This window comes from Diabrotica undecimpunctata, chromosome 3 (assembly GCF_040954645.1).
Source record: "Diabrotica undecimpunctata isolate CICGRU chromosome 3, icDiaUnde3, whole genome shotgun sequence".
Classification (NCBI taxonomy): domain Eukaryota; kingdom Metazoa; phylum Arthropoda; class Insecta; order Coleoptera; family Chrysomelidae; genus Diabrotica; species Diabrotica undecimpunctata.
The window spans coordinates 141,196,932-141,223,364 of NC_092805.1; the positions used below are offsets into that span (position 1 = coordinate 141,196,932).

The 26,433-nt window shown below is 33.1% G+C and overlaps 1 protein-coding gene across 1 annotated transcript in view; it reads left to right on the plus strand.

The window, feature by feature from the left end:
- LOC140437479 (uncharacterized) overlaps positions 1 to 26,433 on the plus strand; it is an 86,790-nt gene that overhangs the window by 40,888 nt on the left and 19,469 nt on the right. Inside the window, exons 10-16 of the mRNA XM_072527029.1 lie at positions 4,061 to 4,162; positions 4,221 to 4,255; positions 6,862 to 7,386; positions 10,443 to 10,483; positions 13,068 to 13,241; positions 19,107 to 19,631; positions 24,343 to 24,517. Of these exons, the coding sequence (XP_072383130.1) occupies positions 4,061 to 4,162; positions 4,221 to 4,255; positions 6,862 to 7,386; positions 10,443 to 10,483; positions 13,068 to 13,241; positions 19,107 to 19,631; positions 24,343 to 24,517 (1,577 nt within the window). The remainder of the gene's footprint in view (positions 1 to 4,060; positions 4,163 to 4,220; positions 4,256 to 6,861; positions 7,387 to 10,442; positions 10,484 to 13,067; positions 13,242 to 19,106; positions 19,632 to 24,342; positions 24,518 to 26,433) is intronic.

A 26,433-nucleotide genomic window follows, 5' to 3' on the forward strand; every position in this document is an offset into this window, starting at 1 on the left:
AAATTTTTTTCAACTACGATCTCTCAGAAGAATTAAAGTGTTTAAACATATCAGAAGATATTGGTTTGAATTAAAAAAAAACTCCTACTCTACGCTCTAAAAGGCAAAAACAAATTTTATCCCAAAAAGCAACCCTAGACTTACCAACTCCGGGTAATTTACCAAAGTTATACAAAAGTACTCTTCCAATAAGCGAAGCAAAAAAAAAGGATTTAATGAAGATGTGCCAAGAAAACATTTTTCCGGAAGAGCTGCATGCTTGGATATCAAGTTTCAAGACAGGGAATAATGTCTTAGATCGAATTCCAGACGTAATGATGGGAAAAGAATCGGAAGAAGAAGATATTACCTTTTAATTTCTTAAAAAGAATGTAGATTATTATCTGTTTTATTTGAATAAAATACAGTTCATTTTTATTTTATAATTAACAAAATTAAAAATAAAAACCAATAAAATCAAATGTTGTACTCATTCAGCGAGGAAAAACCCGATAAAAATCATGTTTTATTTTTTTTTTGTAAATACCTTTTAAAAAGTTAAACTAAAAATAAATTATTCTAACTAAACATTAAATTCTCTACTGTTTGGCTTTAACAAATATTTGAAACAACTTCCCATGACGATTTTAAAGCCTCTTCAAATGTTACGAAAATCTTTAATCGCGATTATCTCCGAACAATGATTTTGTTAGTTATCGGGTTTTCGCTCGAACCCCTCGATAACTTTGACTTTGAGTTGTTGAAGTACTGTACAATTTGCGGCAAATAGGTGTTTACACTTTCTCTTACACGCATTGTTGAGAGTTTTAATAAATTGAAAAAGTGTAATGATTGGAATCAAGCATACTATGATTTCTTTGGACAGTGAGTACTTCTTAGTATAACGATTACTGGCTATACGCCAATAAAATAACTGTAGCTCAGCGGTTATATTACTGTCTTAACAAACTGGGGGGGCCCAGGTTATATTCCTAGCACTGGCAACAAGAAATTTTTCAGTTTCTATTTTAATTGGGCATCCACCGTACACGTAAGGCCGTCGGTCTCGCTACGTAAATGGTAGTTAATTCAGGTTAGGAGAACGTGCACAACCTGAAAACTTTCAGGTTTTCGCGAGACCTAATCCAGATTACACAAACCTAAGCGAGATTGCTATGAATTTTTTATAATGATTAGTATTTGTATTATAGTGTTGTTTCCGTTTACTTTTTCAACTACAATATTTATAAGACTTTTATTTATCAAATACAAAAATCCAAATATATGATGTTAAATAAGCGGAAAACGGTAAGTTTTTCATGGAAAGCTTATAGAAACTTTTTTAAAGATTTTCAAAAGCTTATTTGACATATTTGACTTCTTTCATTTGTCAACAATTGACCGATCAAACCTCTGAAAAGAACTTAACAACAGCAGGTAAATATGTACGATAAATTTTGAGGTTAGGCTCTTTGACGTAACGAATTACATACGCGGTGTATGATGTATTAATGGGCGAGCGAGGCGGGGACGGAGGTTACCGGACTATTGGACGTGAGGTTTATAGAAATGTCGGATTAGTGAATTTCTACTGTATATATTAGTATGTATATCAGTAAATGAGAGCAAATGAGTCCATGTAACGTTCACTAATCGAAGAAATACATATCCACATGTGTCAATAAATAACCAGCAATGGCAACAAAATAATCATGTCAAATTAAGGTATGTATCTAGACCGTATATCAATGTGGAATAAACACGTATTCACAAAACGAAAATAATTTGGCCTCGAGCTCAGTAGTATCTACTAGTTAATCGGTAAAAGATCACAGTTGACTCCTCAAAACAAAATCTTAGTTTATAAATCAGTCAAAAAGGTTCTAGATGTGTGGGAGATATTCGAATCAAAAGTTCTCCGCATTATTACAAATGCGCCTTCGTATATACCTGCATTCAAAGAAGAGATTGAAGATTACTCGCAAAAATATGACACACCACTAGAAAATCGCCCTAGCAGCTAGCACAGAATATGATGAGGCCACAACCAAGCCGAAGACTGAAGCTACCCTCCCAGTGGTCTTTTAACAAGATTTTTTAAATGTATTGAATTCTTTAGTTAATTGTGATTTTTTTCTTTTTTTTTTTTTCAAGTTCGCGAATATTTTTTGTTAAAATTGTGAAACAATAGGAAAGCAACTATTTACTTCTTGTAATAAATTACAATTGTTGTTTTCGTATTGTTAGGAAATCATAATTGTTATATCATAATATACTTGATGGTCAAAATAGATGCAACACTTTGTATACAGTTATTTATTTGAATCAAAAGTATTTCTTTGTAAGTCTTATCTAAAAATATATATGTGATAAAGTTTTTACCTATCTTTTCTTTAACTGAAGTTTTTTCTTTTTTTTTTTTTTTTTCGCAAAAACAAAAAAGATAACAAAAGTTTATTTCTGTGTATTTAACTTTAGTTTATTTGTAGTTTTTAGTCATTTTAGATAGTTTTTGATTTGTCCAAAAAATTTTAAACACTAAGAGTTGGCGGACGTCGGCGATTTTGTCATTTAAACGACTTCGAAAAATGGCGCATTGTAGGCATGAAAGAAACTGGTCTTGGTTTATGGGAAATGTCACGAAGAGTTGAAGCTAATTCATCAACAGTGATAAGAATTTAGAGGAGGTGGTCCAATGATGACATCATCGAGGGTCTAGCAGAGTGTCTGACTTCCACGTAGAAGACCAGGGATCAATCAATCAATATATTCTTTTTCGTGAAGTGCTTTTTCGATGCACCTTATCTTGAAGTATGGTCCGAAGTAGGTCCTACCGTTGTTCATCATTGCATTATTTGCCCCAGGTATTCCAGTTTGCGACGTTTTATGGTTATGACTAATTCCCGCTTTTTACCCATTCTCTGTAAAACTTCTTCGTTGGTGGCTTTATCTATCAAGGAAATCCTCAGCACGGGTATATTTCACACATAGTATACCACATTTCAAATGCTTCTAGTCTCTTCAGTGATGCTTTAGTTAAGGTCCATGACTCCACTCCATATAAAAGAAAGACCATTATTAGTATATTCATTCGTATACAGTTATATGGAGTGGAAACATGGACTCTTAGGATTACAAGAATGAGACGAATAAAAGACCTTTAGATTGGGTTTTTCGAAGGATGCTGAGGATATCTTGGATATTGCATGTGACCAACAATGAGGTGCTGAGAGGGATGGGTACTGAGAGAGAACTCCTAAACATTGTAAAAAACAGAAAAACGAGTTATCTAGATTCTAGGACATTATTTCTAGGGGAAAAAATACAATTTTCTACGATTCATAATGGAATGGAAAATGAAAGGAAAACGATGTCTAGGATGAAGAAAACGCGCATGGCTGAAGAATCTAACAGACTGGACAGGCATGGACACCCATTCATTAGTAAGAATAGCTCAAGATAAACAATAATTTGCTGTAGTTATTGACAACCTTGAGTAACGGAGGGGGTACCTTAAGAAGAAAAATTTATATTACATTTATACAATAATTGTATATATTTTTTCATTAATACTGTAAAAAATGTTTATAAAAACAATTTGGTTTGTATTCAATTTATAAATATATTATTAATTTGTTTCATATTTCCTCTGTGAGTTCAATTTACGTTCTTAGCTAGTTTTTAGCGTTAATACAAAACAGTTGCAAATCAGTGGAACTTCAACTTGCTGATCATCTCTGATGACCAAAGGCAGCTATGATCCTCAAATTGAACTTGATTTTTAAAGAGTAAATAAAGATATCAGCTGTAAAATTGTTTGTTTTATTAAGATTGTTGGCCATTCTTCTGGTGCAATTTTATTGCTGAAGACAGACGACTTGTTGTCAGTTGTCCGTCCAGTTTATTGCCGAAAAATGAAACCGCAGTCTCTTAATACTAAATCATCTCTTCTGTTATTTGTATAATTTTAATTAAATATTTACTTCGATAGCAAATATGGTCTCTGGAGCAGAATATAATTCTGCACCAGAATTTTTCAATATTTAGCCTAATAGATGATGTCTAAATCTAATGATTATAGATATCTGGTGTACTGCAACTATGACTTGAAGAAAACTCTGCAAGTGTTTTCACAGCTTCACATTAATGCTGATATACCGGCTGCAGCTTTTGAAGTCAAAAAGTAAGTAATCAATGGTTTTCTTAAAAGCGGTAAATGTTTAATCGATGATTTGTTTTAGGGATGATGAGATATTATTAAATGGACGAAAAATGCGTAAGTATTGTTTTGACTACGTAAGAATGAAACATTTTGTAAATCTTGTTTAATGCTTTCTTGGACATAGATGATTGTAAAATAAAAATACCATGTTTGTGAAAAATATTCCATTTTACATATAGTGGTATTACAGGCTCAAAAATTATTGAAAAAGAGCAGAATACAATATTTTGTTGACCATCGAAAATTTATTTAGAATGAACACATTTTGGCCGCAAAGTCCAACTCAAATATATACTCGATAACACCTCTGGAAAAAGGTTCATGACAGATTATGTTATAACCAACAGAGATATGAATCACATCAAAAACCACGTATATGAATCCACGTAATATACAGAAAAAGAATGTCAACGATTATTGCTGAAAATTAAATATAAGAACACGATAACATTAAGGAAAGCTGGAAAGAACTCAGAAATAAAATAATTAACGCAGCAACAAAAGCACTTAGGGAGTTAAAATTACTGAACAGTAAAATATCAAAAAAGAAAACTCCATTCATTAGAGATGAAGTGGGGAAAAAATGTAAAGAAAAGAATAAAGCCTTTTTACAACAAAACACAACAGCTTCTCAAAACGGAACACGACTTTCGACCTCTATTTGTTAAAAATGGCAATAATGAAGCACCAACACCAAACGTGACGACAAACGAAGCAATAAACATGGGGTATCAGATAGATAAAGGAATCATTAAGAAAATTAAAAAATGGAAAACCACCAGGAGATGACGAAGTGCCGATCGAACTTCTAAAGTACGGAGGACCAGATCTGGCCAAACAACTATTAAAACTAATCCAAAAAATAATAGATCAAATCAAAATACCACAAGAATGGAGGTCAAACATCCTAATACTTCAAGACAGGTACTTCTAGGAATAATTAAAACGATTGAAATTATTTTTACGAAAGTTCCATAAGATTTATCCCACATAGAAAAACTCCCTTGACGAAAATGAAGAATTATTAAAATTCTAGAATATTCGAGATACCATCGAAATCCTGAAATGTCTATTGAAGTTGGGAACGTCAGAAAATGTATATAAACAGAGGAAGTTGACAGTTCAAGAACAGTTGTAATTGAGTTTTTGAAGTTTATAGTTGTCATTCTGTTGCAATATTGTAAACAAGTTGGTGTTTAAAGAAAGTTATTGGAAAGTGTAACAATATATACCAAAACAACACAATGAAAGGAAAAGTAGAAGAACTAACCGACACAATTGTGGCTGGTAATAGGATAAGACAAAAGGATTCTCGAGCCCTCTATTTTCAACCTGATCATCTATGAAATAAAAAATGTAAGAACGGGATATCAAATGGGGAAAAATAATATATTCTATGCAGACGATGCAAACTAATCTAAGTGAAGATAATTTAATGTCTCTCTCTTACTCATTATCTTACATATGTAATGATTTCACAGATTCATTCCCATACAAATTTCCAACGTGGAGCGCGCGTATAGAAGTATAACTTCAAAAAGACAAAATGTATGGTTATAAGAGCAAATCTACTAAGATGTGAAGTTTAGGTGGAGGGACAGATAATACAACAAGTAATGGAGGATAAATATCTGGACAGCATACTGTCTAGCTACGGAAAGCTCGAAACAGGAGTGGAAGATCAAGTAAAATAGAGCAAACAGAGCTGCAACATGCCTGAATGGAAGAATCTGGAGGAATAAAAATTTTGGGAAAGAAGTGAAAGGCAGTATTTACAAAAAAGTCATTATACTAATAATAACAAACGCGGCAAAAACACGATCCGGCAAGGAAAGAACCAAAAGATACTAGAAACAGCAAATATGAAAATTGTTGGACATTACGGGACAGCTAGAAGAACAGATATACGACGGAGATACAAAGTGGACAATGTCAAGGACTGGGTTAGAAAGAAAAGAGTAGAATAGAACGATGATATCAGCAGAATGACAATAAATCATTTATCCTTTCCTGTCGAGTGTCTCTCTTTTCCATCTCCTTATTTCAATCTGTTTTAAATAAATAAATATCTGAGTTGAGGTCGCCCCTTTTTCTTCTTCCTGTCGGCCTACATATTTACTATGGTTATTTTAGTAGGATCATGACAATAAATAGAGTAGTAAAACAGCGAGAGACGGTGAAACTATCAGTGGGAAAACCACGAAAACGATGGAATGACATCTTACTGGAGGAACATTGAAAAAAGAGAGTCATGTCTACATATGTTTATTCTATTTAAACTCATACAATTGATTATATGAATATGAAAGCAGTTCGTTGCTGTTAATAATTTAAGAGTTTTGCCAATTGCTACTACTTGTATTTACAATCAATCACATTTACTTTAACTTCTTTAATCAACCAGTTAGTTTTATATTTTCTACACAGAACATTTACGAATGTTATGATTATCTTGTATTTCTTAGATCTCCAATCATAATAAAAAGCTAGAGAATCTTGGCATACAATTATTAAATAATGTGGGACCTTATTTCGAACATTGGTATAATTTTCAATTTGTATTTGTAAGTTTTGATGCTTCTCTTATAAATATTTATAAGATTTACAAAATGTATGGTGCAAGCCTTATACTTTTATCTTACTACTTATAAATTTTCTAGCACTTAACAAGTACCTTCGACAAAAAGTCTTGGAAAAAAATAGTCTTACCGTAAAATCAACTTGGATGACGCTCAACAAAGAACGCATAAAATCTTCAAACGACGATATACAAATTCGACCTGAAACAAATTCGACGATAGAAAAATTGTACAGAACTCCATCTGAGAAACGAGACAGTAAGGTTCAGTCAAACATAATTGAAGTTAATGTTTTCCCTCGTTATGGAAATGGTATACAGAAAATTTATAATAAAATCGCGCCATGGCACACTCAAAAAGAACAGTCGTTCATGTCGGTGCCTTCCAAGGAAGCCGTCAAAGATGCACCCAGTACTTCTAAAGATGCTATAGCAAAGGTTGATCCTTTGCTTCATTTGGCCAATCGCATGGCAAAAGACAAAGAACTGGCTCTAAAAGCTATCGAAGATCTGAAAGCAAAAGAAAAATCGGCAAATCCAGTGGTGTCAAATCCGATGGTCGGTTCCACTTCCAATTTGAAACAAAGATCTAAAGAAGGGCTCCAAGGTGTGTACTTTTCCTTTTTTAGTATTTTATATTTTCCACAGAATAAATACTTTTTTGTTGTTTATCTTTATATATATTTATATAAAGATATCTTTTGTATATTTAATAATAGATTTCATAGAAAAAAAGTATTTAATCAAAATAGCACATAGAGAATAAACCATTATTGGTTATTGTTAGACTGTATCGAGACTGCTAATAAAGAATTACTTGCTAAGTGATTTTAAAATACTCTCGATACGATGTACAATTAAATGTTTTTCCTCTTCAAAAGATGACATTTGTTTAAACAGTATCTAGGGTAATTTGAAATTACCAACGATTAGAGGTTTTTTTTTGTAACTTTCAGCAGTTTCTGTTGAAGATCAGCTTTCTTGGTTTTCTACAAAAAACTGTTGTAAACATTAAAAGGAGGCAGTTTCACAAAAATGTCTGATTGTGACAATCTTCTGAGATTTATATGGACCTTTGTGGCGAATGTCATAATATGGGACAATATTCAGAATTTTAAGATTATAAAAAAATATCAGTGATCTGACATTATTTCTTCTTAACATTAGCGTTGCGGCAACGGTTGAGGTTTTTCTTCCAGAGGGTGTGTAACTGACTATTGTGTGTTTTTATTGACAGTAAGCGACCAGTCGCCGTAGACGATTCTGTGCAGTGTCTCCAGCGGAGAATTTCTAAAGTCAAATATAAAAAGCTCAGGAAAGAATGATGTTAGCTAGCGAACAGAAAACATTATCCAACCAAGTGATTATATACCTAATATGGTACAAGGCCTTTGGGAAGCAGATTGTGTAGTGATTTAGGCTTTGTTAAGGAATGATAAGGAACCAAGTGATATTTGCTAAGTTTTGAGTTATTCAGTTAAAATGGTAAATATATGTTGATCATCTGTACATATATATTCCTTTCTTAAATTGAAGGTTTAACTATTTATGATATAAGATAATTATTTTTGATAATAATTTTCTTCACATATATTTTACCTATTTCTTAAACTATAGGCGAACATCACTTGCCTAACCCCTTATTCTACTTACTCAATGCCCAAAAAGTTTAGATTAAGTTTAGCAAGTGCAGAATTTTATCACTAACCCAAATGGGGACCACCTTATTGAATTACGATAAGAAAAATATTCAGCTATGTAATTCCTCTTTAGGGATACAAAAAAGGCATGTTATATGTTCGAATCAACTCGATGTTTTAAAACCACTGTAGAGGACATTTAATAACAAGGAAATGGGAACACAGAAGACGTTAAAATAAAAAACAGATCTATTAAGATGTGCTTGTAATTTATTCTTAACCGTGCAAAATAGTTAATAATAAATCTGATTTGATTTGTACAAAATAATAAGTTACAGGAAACACTAAATTAAATCAAATGTTCGATTTTGGATCTAAATCATTAACCTCATCTAGATTACAGAATACTGCGAATGGACCAATATCATCTAAGTTGTAGATTGCTCTTAATTCGAATCGTGACTTATATTGGTATTTGTATCATTTGGATCACATTTCGAAAATCAGAGTTCAATCTAAAACGATTTTATGGACCTCCCAGTCGTAACTAGAGAAAACGTTCTGTCTTCGACAGGGCCCAAGACAGCTGAATCCATCGTCAGGTGGTGCAATAAATAGAGAAGTAGCTTTCTTTGACATGTGACATTTGAAATGACATTATTCCAACATCCCAAAAGTTCTCAACCATACCTGAAGAACAATCACAATGCTCAATGGAGAAAGACTGATATTCAGATCATCACTGTCCTATTTGGGTGTCTAATTTACAAAGACATTCAACTAGAACACCGATATCAAAAACATCCTGGATAGGGTAAGAAAAAAAGCTAACCCTCTGAAAACGTTGTGTGGTAAATTTGGGAATGCTAATAATGGTACTTTTCTACATACATACAAAACATTTATCAGGACAATTGTCAGAGCTATACAGAGCGAGACTCTACCCAGCAATCAATAAAAGGTAAATGAATTAAATATTGGCAACGAAGAGGAGAATCGTGTGTAAAGATCGTAATTACTCGTCAGCATTAATTCATCAAGTAGCCAACATCCCCACAATCCAAAGTCGGATCGAAACTCTCAGCTAAATTCTTCCAAAAGAAATTCTACAACATGCCATTAACCAGGAGCCGTTCCGAATAACCTTTACAACTTAGTAGTAGCAGTGACAGAAACGACCTTCGCCGAGCAAAACTTGGAAGTCAGCTACCTTCCCATTTTTGCTTCTACCAATAGTTCCAAGACAACACAACAAAACGTTTACGTAATTCCACCAATCCAAACTCGCGGAAGAGAAAAAAGGAAGCAGCATTTCTTCAAGAGACGAAAGTTTAAGTGAGGTTATCATAACTTGTATACATGAACCCTGAACGGCGACCTGGAATGGAAACCCATATTTTGTCTTCTAGCTTGTATGATAAGCATTGTAAATTGTAAAATTATATTTTAGAATTCATATTCGATAATAAATGACGATTGAGATTTCTTCTTGTCATTGTGTCACAGTAGTGTCAACTAGCTGTAGTATATATGTAGCTGAACTCACCTGAATCAGTCCTAAACTTCAAAATCCAACTCAACTCTCATATTGAAATTAAAATGTTAGAGATGGAATAAATCATTTTTTATAGTTATTCTTGCTACCCGTTATTTTCATAATAATTGTATAATGTCTATTCTCTTTACAGTAGAGATTCCTACTTTTCGCGATAAAAGTTGGTGACCCAGGAGAGAGAGTTGCAATACTCTATATAGATTGTATGTACTGTGACAATATGCTTTTGGAGGATAGTACATAGTTTAAAAGCTAACGTGTAATAAGTTTTTTAACCTAAGACTAAGTGTAGTAAAGTTTATAAACTTGTAATTAAAAAATACGGATAATAAAAATATAAATCAGTGTTTGAATTCGGGTGGTTAAATAAATTAGCAATTTTTTCAGGTAAATAATGTATTTTAAAAGTTTTGAGCATTGTTCATTTTCTTGTAGATAAATTATTGGTATTGTGTTTTTTTTTCGCAGATTCTATTTCAAGAGGAAATTCGGCATCTTCAAGTAAACAAGTAAGATTTATAAACATTTTTTTTTACATATATCGAATGATACCAAAAACGACCTCCTGGAGGTGGGGCGGAGGGCAACTTTGAAATCTCAAATATAAAACCCCATTTTTATTGTAGAATTTTTTTTTCATTGTGATGAATTTTCATTACACATGGTGCAGTAATCGCAGAGGAACAATTACAGAGTCAGAAAACGTACAGTAAAAGTTTTGAAACTAATAAAAATGGGCGTTCTATTTAGGACTTCATAGTTGTCTCCCTCCCAACCGTCAGAGGACAAATTGTAACGAATTTTTTACCACATAGGGTATTACTATGGGGGGTTGAAAATTGGGGACAGAAATTATTGGGGCAGAGATAGGGCAAGCAAAATAAATCGAAACATATGCGAACGGCTCTCAGGGTTTATTTGGAGTAGCTGGGTCGTGGATAAGTGAATGGTAAGGGGGTTGGATTGGGGCAACTCCAAAATGAAACAAAGGGGTGCTTACATGAATCTCCTGGAACAAATGGACAAACAAAACAAGAAGGACCTCTAGCTATTTAAAATAAGGACGCCGCTTCGAGGTACCAAATTATAACGATTACCACAACTAGTTGTAACTATTGAAATAATTATTAGAAATGCAAAATATATCTTTTTAATTAAAACTCAAAAAAGGGGTTAGAAAGTTAGTTAAGAGAAATAAAGAAAATGGTTTAGGAAAAAAAGTTAAACATTTATTGTTGTCTCACCACAAACAGTTACAAAAATAGACAATACAAAAATACTATATTAATAGTCACAAAAGAAAATACAAAAATAACAAAGAGAAACACTTGCTATGTCCTATCCGTTTACAAACTCTAGGAGTTGGTGATACTACAAAACTTACTATTGTTAGTGGGTTATAATTTATAACAGAAATAAATTATTACAAATAAAAAATTATCTTTTTAAATGATGAAAGCAATTATTAATAAAAATGTTTATTTTTCCTTTAAAATTTAAACACTAATTTGTAACGACATCTGTGAGAAACAAATTGTTTTGGGAAGAAAATTAAAACTAGCTGTCAGATGTCATTATTGAATTTTAAAACAGAGCAAAGAATGTGCCAGCTATGGCTACACTCTACATTTATAATTTCGATTATTACAATTTCTTAAATTTTAATGAAAGCAATTATTCAATAAAAAAATCTATCTTCGCTTTAAAAATTCAAACAAAAAAGTTACCTGAGTTTCACTAAAATTTCTTTACTTTAAATTTCTTGGAACTGGACTTAAGAATTTCTGGGACAAGACAAAATTGAGATTGAAAGTTGGGGCACTAGAACACAAACCTTGGACTGGGAACACAAACCTTGGACTGGGCTTCTTAAAAAACAGGAAAATGGAACATGTGGATATCTTTCAAAACTTCACTTTAACTATAACTATTAACTGCCACAATACACTACTTATTTTCCATGAAAAGGGTCGAAAAGCAAGAAAACATTACAAATTTGACGTAAAATTTGGATAAACGCTGAAGCAAACTACCCCTAACAGCGACCTCAGCGAGTTACCGAGGAAATACCCATCTGTGAAATATAAACGGATACAAAAATGAGACATTTGAGATGCTATGTTTTCTCTGTGTTGTTGTACGGGGCGGAGGCATGGACGCTTACAGACACCACTATTAAAAAACTTGAAGCATTTGAGATGTGGCTTTATAGAAGAATGCTGAGAATATCATGGACAGCAAGGATCACGAACAAGGAAGTTCTAGAAAAAATGAAGAAGGAACCAGAGATTGTGTTTACGATCAAACGCATAAAATTGCAATATCTGGGACACGTTATGAGAAATCAGCACCGTTACTCCCTGCTGCAGTCTATATTGCAAGGTAAAGTCAAAGGTAAGCGAGGACCCGGTAGAAGGAGAATATCATGGCTGCGGAATTTAAGAACATGGTTTAAGAAAACCTCAACGGAGCTGTTTCGAGCCGCAGCGAGCAAGGTCATGATTGCCAATATGATTTCCAACATCCGAAACGGATAGGAACCAGAAGAAGAAGAAATATAAACAACTTTAAAATGGTTTATATCAACTCGGCGAGGCAAAGAGGATTGAAATACTTTGGTGTTTTAATACATATACTTACGAGGGTATTTCAATATATACCAAGGAATTTGCAAATGCTACAAAATGAAGAGTCGTGTTTGGTGTCATTCGAAAAGTTTTTAAAAAATATTAAAAACCCGTTTTTTGGTTTTTTGTTTACCTTATAACCGAGTGGTTTACCACACCAGAGCATAAACCTACTATTTTTTTTTTCATTTCTACCGCACCAAACCATTTTTATTCGATTCTATATAATGTTTCAAGTTTACATGTATTTTTTTTTAGTTTTCCAAGTGAACCAGAAATTGTTATTAACAAATAACCTATAAAAAAAACAATTTTCCGAATCGCTTTGAGTAAAATTTTTTTAGGCGTATGTCATCGAAATAAATAGTTTTTTCTATCTTGGTAATCTTACAAAAAATGCAATTTTTTGTAGAAAAATTACTTACTTTTCCTTACTGTCTAGTTATAAGTTTTTATATGTACACAGTTTGGGTCTGAGTCAACTAGCCGTCAATCAGATAAAAAAGGAAAGTTTCGGGATGAAGTTAGATCTGGAAAATCTAATAGACGTGATGAGCAAAAACCATCGACGAGTGTAGCACCAGTTGTAAAGGGTACGATTAATAATGATACGATTCAGAAGATAAAAGAAAACATACAGGTAACTATATCATTGTTTTTAATTTTTAAATTCTTTATTTTATTATATTATATGATGTCAAAACCAGTTTAGATCTACAAAAATCGTTTCCAAGAACTACTAGGACAGAATAATGTAATTTGAATGTGAACACCAACTCCCAACTCATAGTCGTAAGACTATGTCGTAACCTCTTAATAACTTATAGAGATATTTGTGTGTAATCCTTTTATCTCTTATGTAATTTATGGTAAGTAACTGCCTTCTTACTAAGTAAAGTTGACTTTGGTACTATTATAAAGAGTCGCTTATTATATACAACGTCAGACCACATGCTAGTCAGCAAAAAACCAACAGAAAGAACAAATACAACGTCGATGCTCTAAAACAAGAAAAACTGGCAATTACCCGAGCTGTATCACAACAAACTGTAGAGTAAGTCTAAGAAAAATGGAAACATTTTAAAGAGGTAATGATAAATACAGCGAATAAAACAATCGAAGAGAAAATAAAAAATGGATAACTAAAGATACTCTATAGTAGAAGCCCTCAAATCAGAAGAGTGATTTCATAGTTTAAACGCCGAATATCCTCAAATTTAAATGTACACAGCGGCCCTCGAAAACTGCCTGTTTTCTCGATTGCAATTTGCGTTTCCTCATAAGAAATTACAGTATATATAAAGTAGTATATTTATTTGTGCTTCTCTATAGAAAAACTGACCAGGAGTTGTCGTACAGTGTAGCCAATTATTGTTCACAAGTAGTAATTATGGTCATACAAAACCTGTATTCTTCCACGCAGCGATTATTACCGTCATAAAAATACCAAAAAATATTATTTTTTCAATAGTAAAAATTAAGTACAAAATTGTAATTAAATAAATTTTATTTATATGTTTCGTTTCGTTACATATTTAAAATTATAAAATAAAAATCGATATTTTAAAACAATATTTTTCAATCGTTTGGCAACTTTGGAATTAGCGACGGAATTCCGACGCACAGAAATCCGTAAAACTAGTTTTTGTCGAGCAAGTGCCCAGCAACAATAGTTCATGTACATAGGTGTTTCTAAGGGTAGGGCATGTGTTGCATTTTGTGAATATATTTTATGCGATAAGTTTGTGTTATTGATAAAACGTGTTATTGATAATACGAGTGTTATAGTTTGTCGTTTTATAGTAAATTTTTAGTTATATTCTGTGATTATTTGGTTTGAGTTTTATTGGAGTTGGACGAAAAACCGAGTTGTTCCAAGAGAAGACAGGAGACGGAAAATGTTAACGTCCGAAGAGAAGGTAATGATACGAAACGTTTATGAAGGAATTGTCGGCAGAAAAATGGCATTAAATGTTAGCCAAGCGGTCGACATTTGTAGCAGTTTAACAAAAGTATCCGTTAGCTGTATTTATCGTGTACTTAAAAATACATCGGAAAATAAAAAGCAAGAAAAAGGTAAAACTAGAGGTAGGAAAAGCATTGTTTTCGATGACGAGACAAGGAATATTATACGTCGAAAAATTCATTCATTTTATTTTCGGAGGGAAATTCCAACACTGAAAAAAAATTCTCAAGAGCTCAAAAAAGATGACTCTTTACCCAAGATATCTCATAGGGTCTTAATCAGAACCATGCGCGAAATGAACTTTCGATATGTAAAACGCAACAGAAAAAGTATGCTATTAGAAAAAAATGAAATTATTCTGTGGAGAAGAAAATATTTAGAAGAAATACGAAAAATTCGCAGCACTGGATGCAAAATATATTATTTGGATGAAACCTGGATTAACGAAGGTCATACAGTTGGAAAGTTTGGCAAGATTTAAATGTGAAAAGTAAACGCGAAGCATTTATAGAAGGCTGGTCTACAGGATTAAAAGCTCCATCAGGAAAGGGACGGCGTTTAATCATCACCCATATAGGAAGTGATACAGGGTTCTGTGTAACTCTTTAAGGACGGGTCACGTCAAAAGACGTTTTAGCGTAACTTCCGCGACAGCCTGGTGGCATCAGTAAGCTTTCTGCAAAATTACTTGTTTTTTATAGCTTTTTGTTTGTGGCATTCTGTATTTTTAGGAGACTGTATGTAATAAGCCACAAAATATTTATTTATAGAAAAGGAGAAATCAAACGATTTCTACTTAGCGAAACCGAATTCAAATCTTAACCACTGTGTTTCCTAAAATTTGCGAAACAAACAGCTGGATGAATTACTCGGCAAGGGAATCTAAAATTGCATTCCACAAGCCGTTCATCCTAGTCAAAATTCGTAGTGAATTCAGTTTCTCGTACTTCCAACGAAGTAAATAACAAAACAGAATGACGGTATTAGATTTTTGTTTTGATACAGTGCAGCAACAACCGTTGATACGTATTTCGACCTCCTTAAGTCTCTTCAGAACGGTATAGTCACTGCTCTGAACCAAAACAAAAATCTTTCCCGTCCTAGACAATAGTTATTAAAATAACTATATACGGACGTAACTACGCCATCTAAAAACAAAAGGAGAAATCAAACGATTTCTACTTAGCGAAACCGAATTCAAATCTTAACCACTGTGTTTGATTTCTCCTTTTGTTTTTAGATGGCGTAGTTACGTCCGTATATAGTTATTTTAATAACTATTGTCTAGGACGGGAAAGATTTTTGTTTTGGTTCAGAGCAGTGACTATACCGTTCTGAAGAGACTTAAGGAGGTCGAAATACGTATCAACGGTTGTTGCTGCACTGTATCAAAACAAAAATCTAATACCGTCATTCTGTTTTGTTATTTACTTCGTTGGAAGTACGAGAAACTGAATTCACTACGAATTTTGACTAGGATGAACGGCTTGTGGAATGCAATTTTAGATTCCCTTGCCGAGTAATTCATCCAGCTGTTTGTTTCGCAAATTTTAGGAAACACAGTGGTTAAGATTTGAATTCGGTTTCGCTAAGTAGAAATCGTTTGATTTCTCCTTTTGTTTTTAGATGGCGTAGTTACGTCCGTATATAGTTATTTTAATAACTATTGTCTAGGACGGGAAAGATTTTTGTTTTGGTTCAGAGCAGTGACTATACCGTTCTGAAGAGACTTAAGGAGGTCGAAATACGTATCAACGGTTGTTGCTGCACTGTATCAAAACAAAAATCTAATACCGTCATTCTGATTTATTTATAGGTTTAATTTACTGATTTTTCGATCTCTATATAAAGAGATCGTTTTCAAATATACAAATGATAGCAATATTTATTTTTCTGTAGCTTTTTGCTTGTGGCATTCCGTATTTTTAGGGAGAATGTTGGTAATAAGCCACAATACATCTATTTACATGTTTATTTTACTGACGTTTCGATCTCTAGTACAGAGACCGTTTTTAAAGTTAAGAAAAAAAAAGAAAATAATATAAGAATATATAATAATAAACAAATAAAATAAATATAACTATAATTTATATCTTTGAAAACGGTCTTTGGATATAGAGATGGAAACTTCAGTAAAAACCTGCAGATAAATATATTGTGGCGTATTTTGAACAATAATATTTAAACAATATAATATAATTAACGTTGAAATAAAAGTGAGTTTACGCCACTAGATTTTCATACGTCTTTCCCCACTTCTACGCCTTCAAACGATGACTCACTCTCCCAAATAGTGAAATTAGAGTTTACAACTGATCGAAGAAAGGAAAAAATCAAAGAAGAAATCCTACAAAAGGAAGTATCGGTAGAGGAGAGGTCACTTGAAAGGAAATACAAGGCAAAAAACGCAGAAGTAAAAAAACAAGCCAGAAAAAGTAGAAGAAACTATATAAATAAGATGTTAAATTTGTCAGAAAAAGCAGCGCAAGACAACGATCTACGAACACAGTATACAATCATACGAAATCTAACAGGAAAAACATAAAGAAATGTACCGGAACTTGGGAAGTTAAGGATGAACAAGGAAACAGAATAAATGAGAAAAAAATAATACAAAGATGGAAGGAATTCTTCTTCTTTAAGTGCCGTCTCCCGATCGTAGGTTGGATATCAACATCACTATCTTTACTCTATCTACTGCTGCTCTGAAGAGTTCTATAGAACTGCATTTAAACTAGTCCCTTAAATTCTTCAACCATGACACTCTCCTTCTTCATATACTCCATCGTCCTCTTATCTTTACCTCTATTGTCATCCTTATCAGTTCATATCGCTGTCCCCTCATTACGTGTCCCAGATATTATTTTAACTGGGACTGTAACTTTCTTATTTTTATTGTGTTTATTTTATTTCGCATTCTTTTCCCATTTCTCGCAATACTTCCGTGTTAGTTTTCCTCTGTGTCCATGCTATCTAAGCATCCTCCTGTAATACCACATTTCAAAGGACTGTAACGTGTTTATGTGTTCTTGCCTTAATTCCAGCTTTCAAGTTCATATTGCAGTATCGAAAACACGTAGCATCTCAGTGCTGTTACTCTCAGATCTAATCTTAGGTCTTTGTTGTAGAGAATTGTTTTCATTTTTACAAACACATTTCTTGCTATTTCTATCCTGGCTCTTATTTCAGTTATTTGATCATTATTGTGTGAAATCCAGGTTCCTAAGTATTTGTATTTATCAACCCTTTCTATCGGTACATTTTCCAAATGTATGTTTGTTGGTATATTTGTTTTCTTTGTTATTATCGTGTATTTGGTCTTTTTATATTCATTTTTAGTCCATATTTTTCACAGAAACTGTTTGTTTTGTTTAGCAGTAATTGGAGTTGTTCAGCAGAGGGCGGAAGGAATACTTCGAGGAAATAGATGCTTAACATGAAATAACACAAGTAATAAAAGATGAAGAAGAATCACCAGAGCTAGAAGAGAAGATTGGAGAAATTACAAGGGAAGAAATTGGAAATACACTAAATTTTTAAAGAATGGAAAAGCCACAGGAATCGATAATATACTTATTGACCTAATAGAAGCAGATACTGAGCAATAAATAGAAATGTTACATAAACTTTTGAACGAGATATGGACTGACGAAGAATTACCAAAGAAGGTTGATAATAAAAATACTCAAAAAAAGATTGGAACTTATCTTGGAACAAACAAGTAGAATAAAGATGTTGATGTGAGCTTTATGATGTGACTTTGTAAAGGTCTTCAACCATGTAAATAGGTGACCGATGTGGAAAATCCTAAGATTATAGGGGATATCACCGAAAATCATAAACTTTATTAAACTCTTCTACGAAGGATACAAAGCAAAACTGAAGAACAAAGTTTTATATTAAATTCTGATCTTTATGTGCTTATATAGTTAATTGTTGATGATGTGTCTCTGACCTATTATTAGCGACAAACCAAGCAAACAGGTAAATTAGTGTACTCAAATTTCAAAGTCACCCAATGTCGATCATTCTGTTTTATAGGTCTCCATATTCATTATAAATAAAAAAGTTATAGCAGTTTATAGTTAAAATTTTCGGTAAAAATTAGTGAATTAACTTGTTTATACCAATTTTAAATAAAATTAAGCCATAAACGCTGGCAGTTTGGTTAATGGAAGTTATGGAACAATTCAAAATGAAAAATTTTAAGCTTTTGTAAATGTTTCAATGTTAATTTTTTGCCGAGATATTAAAAATTAATTCTCCATTCGCTGCAAGATGACTGTCCGCCTCGGAGCGCGTTAATAAAAGTTCCATACCTTGGTCCAAAATTAACATAGAAACATTTACTAAATCTTAAACTATTCGTTTTGAGTTGTTCAGTAACTTCCATTAGCCGGATTTTTAAAGTTTATAGCTTATTTTTTTTAAATCTCGTACCTATAAACAAAAAAATGTAAACGCTATCAAATCAATATACATGTGTTTATGTTATTTTATTGCCAGTTCCTGTAATTTTCCATTTTTGTCATATTTTAGACAGAAAAAGCGTGCACCGAGAAGTTAAAATCTAGAACATTCGAAAAAGAAAAAAGGATAGCATTTTTCGAAAACAAAAATAAAATATCTACAGACGAAGTCAACAAGTCTTCTACTGAATACATAGACTTTGACGATCTCGTCATAGTGTCGTCTACAGACTCTGAAGTCGAACTGTCGGAAGAGGCTAAAGTGAAAAAATCTAGAAGGACTAGAGAAAAAAGAAAATCTAAACCCGCTAAAGCCAGAGCTAGACGTAGACTTGAGGAAGAAGGTAAAAGCACTAAAAAAGGAAAAAAGACTAAAAAGTCTTTCAGATACTTTAACAAAAAAGTACCTGAAGAGAGTCTGAAAGTTGGCGTTAAAGATCCTCCAGCTGTTGTTAAAGAAGAATCTAATCCTGCTGATGTAAAACAGTCTCAAGTAGATGATGTAAAAAAACAGTCTCAAATAACTAACCTTAAGGAATCACACGTACTGTCCGAACCACCCAATATCGGAAAACTGGGATCCACTGCAGAAAAAGTAAGTGTTAATCATACTGAGATTTTTACAAATGAACTAACCAAATGCAATAAATGTAACTATATTTTTTTACTACATCAATCACATAGGGTTATTAACGTGTATGGATTGTGTTTCAAAGTTCGAATTTCACTCCAGTAAATCACCGTTTTGTAGTGTAATTTTCCTGGTCACAACGAATTTGCTTCAAAATTTGGATTACGGTTCCTCTTGCCCTCTACTTCACTTTTAGTCTTAAGTGATAGTTAAGTTACTTGGGTAGTGAAAACCACCCCTTCTCGGTAGTGAAAAAACATACGTTCAAAATAAGTCTGGAAATGGATAAAGTGACTAATTATAAGGATCTTTTATTCCAATGAATGTCAACATAAGGAGGTTTGTGTCTTGGCAAGAATTAACCCATATCTGCTCCCTAGGTGCTCTGCAGAAGGCTTCGACCAGCTCTAGGAGGTCTCCAACATAGAAGACCTTATGTTGGAACCGGAGCAAGAGTAGACTACCTTGGCTTGGAAAATGCCTTTTTATACATTTTTGTTTCGTATCGATACGTGCATTTCCAAGTCAATTGTCCAATCGTAAATTGTGTAGAAGTTAAAAGGTCCACAGATTAACCCTCTTCTTCTTCTTCAGTGCCTTATCCGGTCTGGATGTTGGCGATCATCAAGGCTATCATGGTTTTGTTGACTGCTCTGCGAAACAGCTCCGCTGAGGTCATCCCAAACCATTGTCGGAGATTTTTCAACCACGAGATACGACGGCGTCCCGGTCCTCTTCTGCCAAATACTTTACCCTGCATAACAAGTTGAAGAATTCGATATTTTTCTTCGTTCCGCATCACGTGGCCGAGGTACTCAAGCTTACGTTGTTTAATTAAATTAAGCACTTCTTTTTCTTTTGTCATGCGCTGTAGGACCTCAACGTTGGTGACATGGTCCACATAAGATATTTTTAGTATCCTTCTGTATATCCACATCTCGAAGGCTTCGATTCGTTTTTCAGTGGCTTGCGTCAGTGGCCAGGCTTCAACTCCATATAGTAACACTGGAAGAACGTAGCACCTTACTATCCGCATCTTGGTTCCCAAACTGAGATCACTGCAGCACAGCAAGGATCTCAACTTAATAAATGTAGACCGTGCCAAGACACCTCTACCAGACCAATTAACCCACCATTAACCCTCTACCAGACCAATTTTATCTTTCACCTGAGGAAGAAAAATATAGCCCGTCTACAGGCGGGCTTGATGGGAAAAATATACATAGTTAAATCAAGATGCACATTTTCTTACTTTATTTTATTATAAAAGTAATAAGCAAATACAATAAATATAACTAAGTAAAAATGGAAACTTAGTTGCTTTTGTGAAAAGCAAGAAAACAATTATTTGTTGAAAAAAAAAACAAATTAACTTGACATTTACAACAAAAAACTTGAGTTTCTGATTTGCATGCACCTAGCTTGCATGTTTTTTTACCCATTCTATCAAGAAAAGTTTTCCAATGTGATGTGTTGTCGAAGCGAATACAGTCTCCAAAGAATCTTTTTAAATTTATCAGACTTGGTATCAATGTTTACTGCTTGTCCAATAAACCCGCTAGTGTTAGGTAGTATTTGGGGACCATCGGCTAATGGTGACTTTGCTCTTTTCATAGGCTTTCGTTCCAGGTAAATAGCATTGCACTCTGTACATGTTGCTGGTTTAGGTGAAGATGCTGGAGTCGATGTCATTGGGGAGAAACATTCAGTTACGTTCAGATCTAACCCTGTAGATTTCGTGAGAAATTCGGTCGATGATAGTCTCTGCATATCTGATACACATTCGTTAATTACATTTTCCTTATCTTTTGTAAATTCATCTTCACTTGATGGAACATCGTCATCAGTTTCAACCAAGTAATCGGAGTCGTCCACAAACTCGCCGTAGTCTTCGTCATCGTATTCGGATTCTTCTTCCATCGTAATAGAATTCATCATTTCTCTAATTTCCTCTACAGTCATTCGAGAGTAGGTAATTTTGGACTTACGCCACATATTATTGCTTCTTTTAGAAGACATTTTAGATAACTGAAACAAAAAATAACACTCAAAATCCGAAAAAATCGATGTAACATAATAAACGTGTCTGATTTGTAAGAGAACCGAGAAATTCTTGTAGACAGGCAACACCGCCTTGAGGCGATCAATGTTCAAACGCAATGAGTTTAACTAAGTTATTTGTGAGAGAAAATGTTCATTTTTCAAAATAAAAACCACGTTTTCAGAGGTTTGTCACAAATAACTCAAAAAGTAGGTTCTTGTCAAATTCCAAATCGAATATTGCAACGTGAAATAACCAATAATGAAGCACTTTTCTGGGAAAACTGATCAAAACTTTTTGAGAGTGTTCTTGTTTGTTTTTGATTTTTTTTCTTAGTTCCCAGCATCAAAACTAAGCGAGTTAAGCTTAAAATAAGTTTGGTCCATTTTTTTTTGTAAAAACATCGTGAAAATCACCCTCTAATTGGCACCCCAAATAAAATTAATTATTACCACTTTACAATTTACTTTAATTATGTATTGTTTACATGATTTGTAGGATTGAACGGTTCAAAGTGTTTATTTTTGAAAAAATTTGGTTTAAAGTAAAAGAAAATTTTTAGAAATGTTGAAAAAAATGCATATTTGCAATTTATATTTGAATTTAAAAGTTGATAATAATTTTTCTAAACTAATACTGGTATTTTCTGCTTCTGAATAACGAGATAAAATATTTTCAATTTGTGACCAGAGTTAAGTCCACTTTATACTACATGATTTATCATGTGATTTGTCGTATGATTTGGTCATGGAGTGAAATATACATGTTTACACTGTGTGATTTGTCATATGATTTTATCATAAGCATTGTCATGCGGTTCGTTATAGGAGAACAGGACGGTACCTATTCCGCATGATAAAATCATATGATTCTCGGTAATATCTCTTCATGTAGTACCGGTAACACCAACATATTTAAATATCGTGCCTTATTCTTATGTCATTATGATTTATGAAAGACATTCACGCAATTGTGTATCCGAACGTTTTATAAATTTATAAGCGGTTCGACTTTATATAGAAGTTTGTCAAAAGCACTGGATGACATACCTACGGCAAAAATTTTTAAAACTTACTGGCTCTTCGAATTTTAATTCCCTAACACTAAATTTGATATACTCCAACCACTATCTCTTCGTAAGTGCCACCTGCGAGCACAAAAGGCGTCTGATTTTGTTCTTCTTACTATTAGCTGTTCGCAGTTGTTGCCGGCGTATTATTATCAAAAGGCAGGAAGCTAATACAAACAAAGATTCATTTTCTATTATAATAGTTTATAAATCTACTAGTTGTTACCTATACTATAATCTACCTATACTGTGTATCTATATGACTAGAAACAAAGAAAAATCAACATAACCTCATTATCACTCATATCATAAGTCACAACTTATTAGAGGTAATGGATTTTGACAAGAGCTATGAGTCATGCCGATACAGTACACAAGTTTACGTGTTATTTACAAGGTCATAGCTCTTGTCAAAATCCATTACCTATACTAATCTCATATGATATTTTTATACGATAAATCATGTAGTGTAAAGTCGACTTTAGTTTTTAAGTTATTGGTAATATCCAACTTGATTCATCTTTTAATTCAAATTTCACTAGATAAAAATAAATATCATTCTCTTCTTGATGCCACTTCCATTTCACCAGATAAGAACTTAACTTAAGTGTAAGTTAAACACTAAAACTACAAAATCCACTATAACATCATTTTGAAGTCATTTGTCTTGTTGCTGCTCTTTATAATTAATTAATTAATTAATTGCGTGTCAAATTTTTTGTAAGTCCTAGAAATTTTTTTTGGAACAACACTTTCTCCGAGAGTAGGTCATTCTCTTGGAAAACTTTTTAACACACCATGTTTATCTTTAGAAGTTTCATAAAGTATACCCTTAATGCCCTTCTTTGTTGGAAGTACATAATTTAGTAGTTTTATTTAATATAAATATATGTATATTGTGTATTATATAATATACTATATATTTACCTTAATCGACAAACCAGTGAATGTAGATCGTTGTTACACTAAAAGTAAATAAAAAAAAAGTAAAATCAACGTATAAAATCTAATGTTTTGGCAGCAAAATCCATATGTAAACAAGCACAAAACATATATTATAGGCCTTCTATTCATAGTAATACCAATATCCATCCGATTGACGGACATGTCCTACCTAAGCGTTTCCCCCAGGTATTTTTTGGTGTATCTCTTCTGTTAGTTCCAGGAACCTACAGATCAACAATTCTTTATTTTAGATGATTGACGTCTCGACGTTAAACATGGCCAACCTACCTTAACTTATGCTCTTTCATTTTGGCATCAATTTATGCAAAACCTAGACTTCCCCTAATATACGCATTCTTAATTTCATCATTTATCAACTACTTTGCCTAAAACAAAGAGAACATTTTATTCGTAATAACTCCATATTTAAATGAAGTTTCCAAATACTCTGATTTTTACTATGGATCCTTGAGGCGTTGAATCACTAAAATCTGCTTTGAAAATCAATATTTAGTTACTCTTAGATGACAAAACAAAATATATCAAGCATTAGTTTAGTTACTCTTAGATGACAAAACAAAATATAAATTTGAATATTATAAATTGATATTTATTTATAGAAAGAGAAAGTTCAACCATTGCAAGTTGTAAGTGCATCTAAAGAAAATCTGGACACAGAAACAAATTCTGCAACATCTCAAACTGTTGAAGTTTCTGGAGAATTAAAAAGATCTGTCGAGGATGCAGAAAAAGTCAATGTCAAAAAGCTAAAATTGACGACGGATACAACTACAGGTAAAAATATTATTTTAGTATCAAGTATTTTATCATATCAATTGATTAAAGGAGGGGAAAATTAAGTTGTTTTACTTCATTAAGTATTTGAGTAGTTTCGGTTTTATTCATACTTTATAGTTATTTTTTAGTAAATGTATCAAAAATACTGTGTTTCACTGTAAAAGGATTAAATGGAATTTTGAGCTAACAGCTCAATATCTTGATATCATTATTTACGTCCCTGTCACTCGTGCATTGGTATATGTGTAATGTAGTGAAGTAAATAAATACAAATACATTTGCAGGCGTTGTTGACCACAACTTTATTATGTTAGTGTTTGACTAAATGTGTTCGTTCGTCCACGTGTGCATTAAAACAAACTGGAAACCAACGAGGGAAGATAGAAGTCAAGGAATGCCATAGTCAACACAATTTTAGTATTTCGATCCAGTCGAGCATATACAATGCATGGTTTTAGAATAACATAAACCTCAACATATGAGTAAAAAACCACATACGTTTCATTTCCCAGAGCTCTGACACCAAAGTTGGAAGATATTATAGATAGAACGCAGTATTTTTCTACAATTGATCAATAATTATAAAAAAATTGTTGAATGTACTTCACTTATAATTCCGTTAAAGCCCATAATTGTAACTAATTAAAAAGTTGGCTCAATTGTCATAGACTTACACAAAAAGAAAAAGAAGGCATCATTACTTGTTTAGCATACAAATAATATCTACTAACTTTTTATTCTAATTAATTATTTCAATCTATTTTCATTACTTGCCGAAATATATTAATTAACAAAAATATTATGGGAATTACACTGTCTAGCTATGGAGACCTGGTCAGAGAAGTGAGAGATCAAGTACAAAAAGCAAATAGACTGGCAGGATGTCTTAATAACACTAAATTGCGAAACAGACGCATTAACACTGAGATGAAGTCAAGAATTTATAAAGCCAGTGTAAGACCAATAATGACATATGCCTCAGAAACAAGACCCGACACAGCCACAAGGCTACTGGAAATAGCGGAGAAGTGAAGACATTAGAAGAAATGTAACTTAACAGTGTATAAATGAATGGACACAAAATAGAAAAAAAAAGAATGGAATAACCACATAAGCAGAAAGGAGGAGACCCGTGTCGTCAAAATAGCAAGAAATGAGGAACTGCAAATTATGATGGGGTAACTAGCAGCCAGCTCCCAATACGTCGGCCTAAAAATGAATATGAAAAAAACAAAAATAATGACAAACGCAGATGACCCCAGACGTATAACTATAAATGGCAGTGAGATAGAACAAATCCAGGAATATATCTACCTAGGCCAAATCCTGAGATTTGACAAAGAGAACCAAAGTGCGGAAATTACTAGAAGAGCAAGACTAGCATGGGCAGGATTTGGAAAACTTAGTTGGATACATCCTTCCTATCATGACATATGGATGTCAAACCTGGACCCTACCAAGGCAAACATGAATAAACTAGCCACGACAGAAAGAACGATGGAAAGAGCAATGTTAGGTATACGACTGTCAGATAAAAAGAGGAACGACTGGATAAGATCCAAAACAAAAGTCGAGGACATAGCAACAAAAATTGCCAAACTTAAATGGAGCTTCGCGGGCCACACTGCTAGACAAAAAGACCAACGTTGGAATACTACAATACAACATTGGAGACCTTACGAACGTAAACGACGAAGAGGAAGACCACAGGTAAATGGGTTGATGACATTAAAAGAATAGCCGGAACAAATTGGAAATAGGTTGCTCAGGATAGAGACCGATGGAAGGAGTTGGGAGAGACCTATGTCCAAACATGGACGACGACAGAAGGCTAAGAAGAAGAAGAAGGTATAGCACGAGATTGTTGATAAAAAATTTATAAAACATTGTTTATTCTCTTTAAAGGATTTATA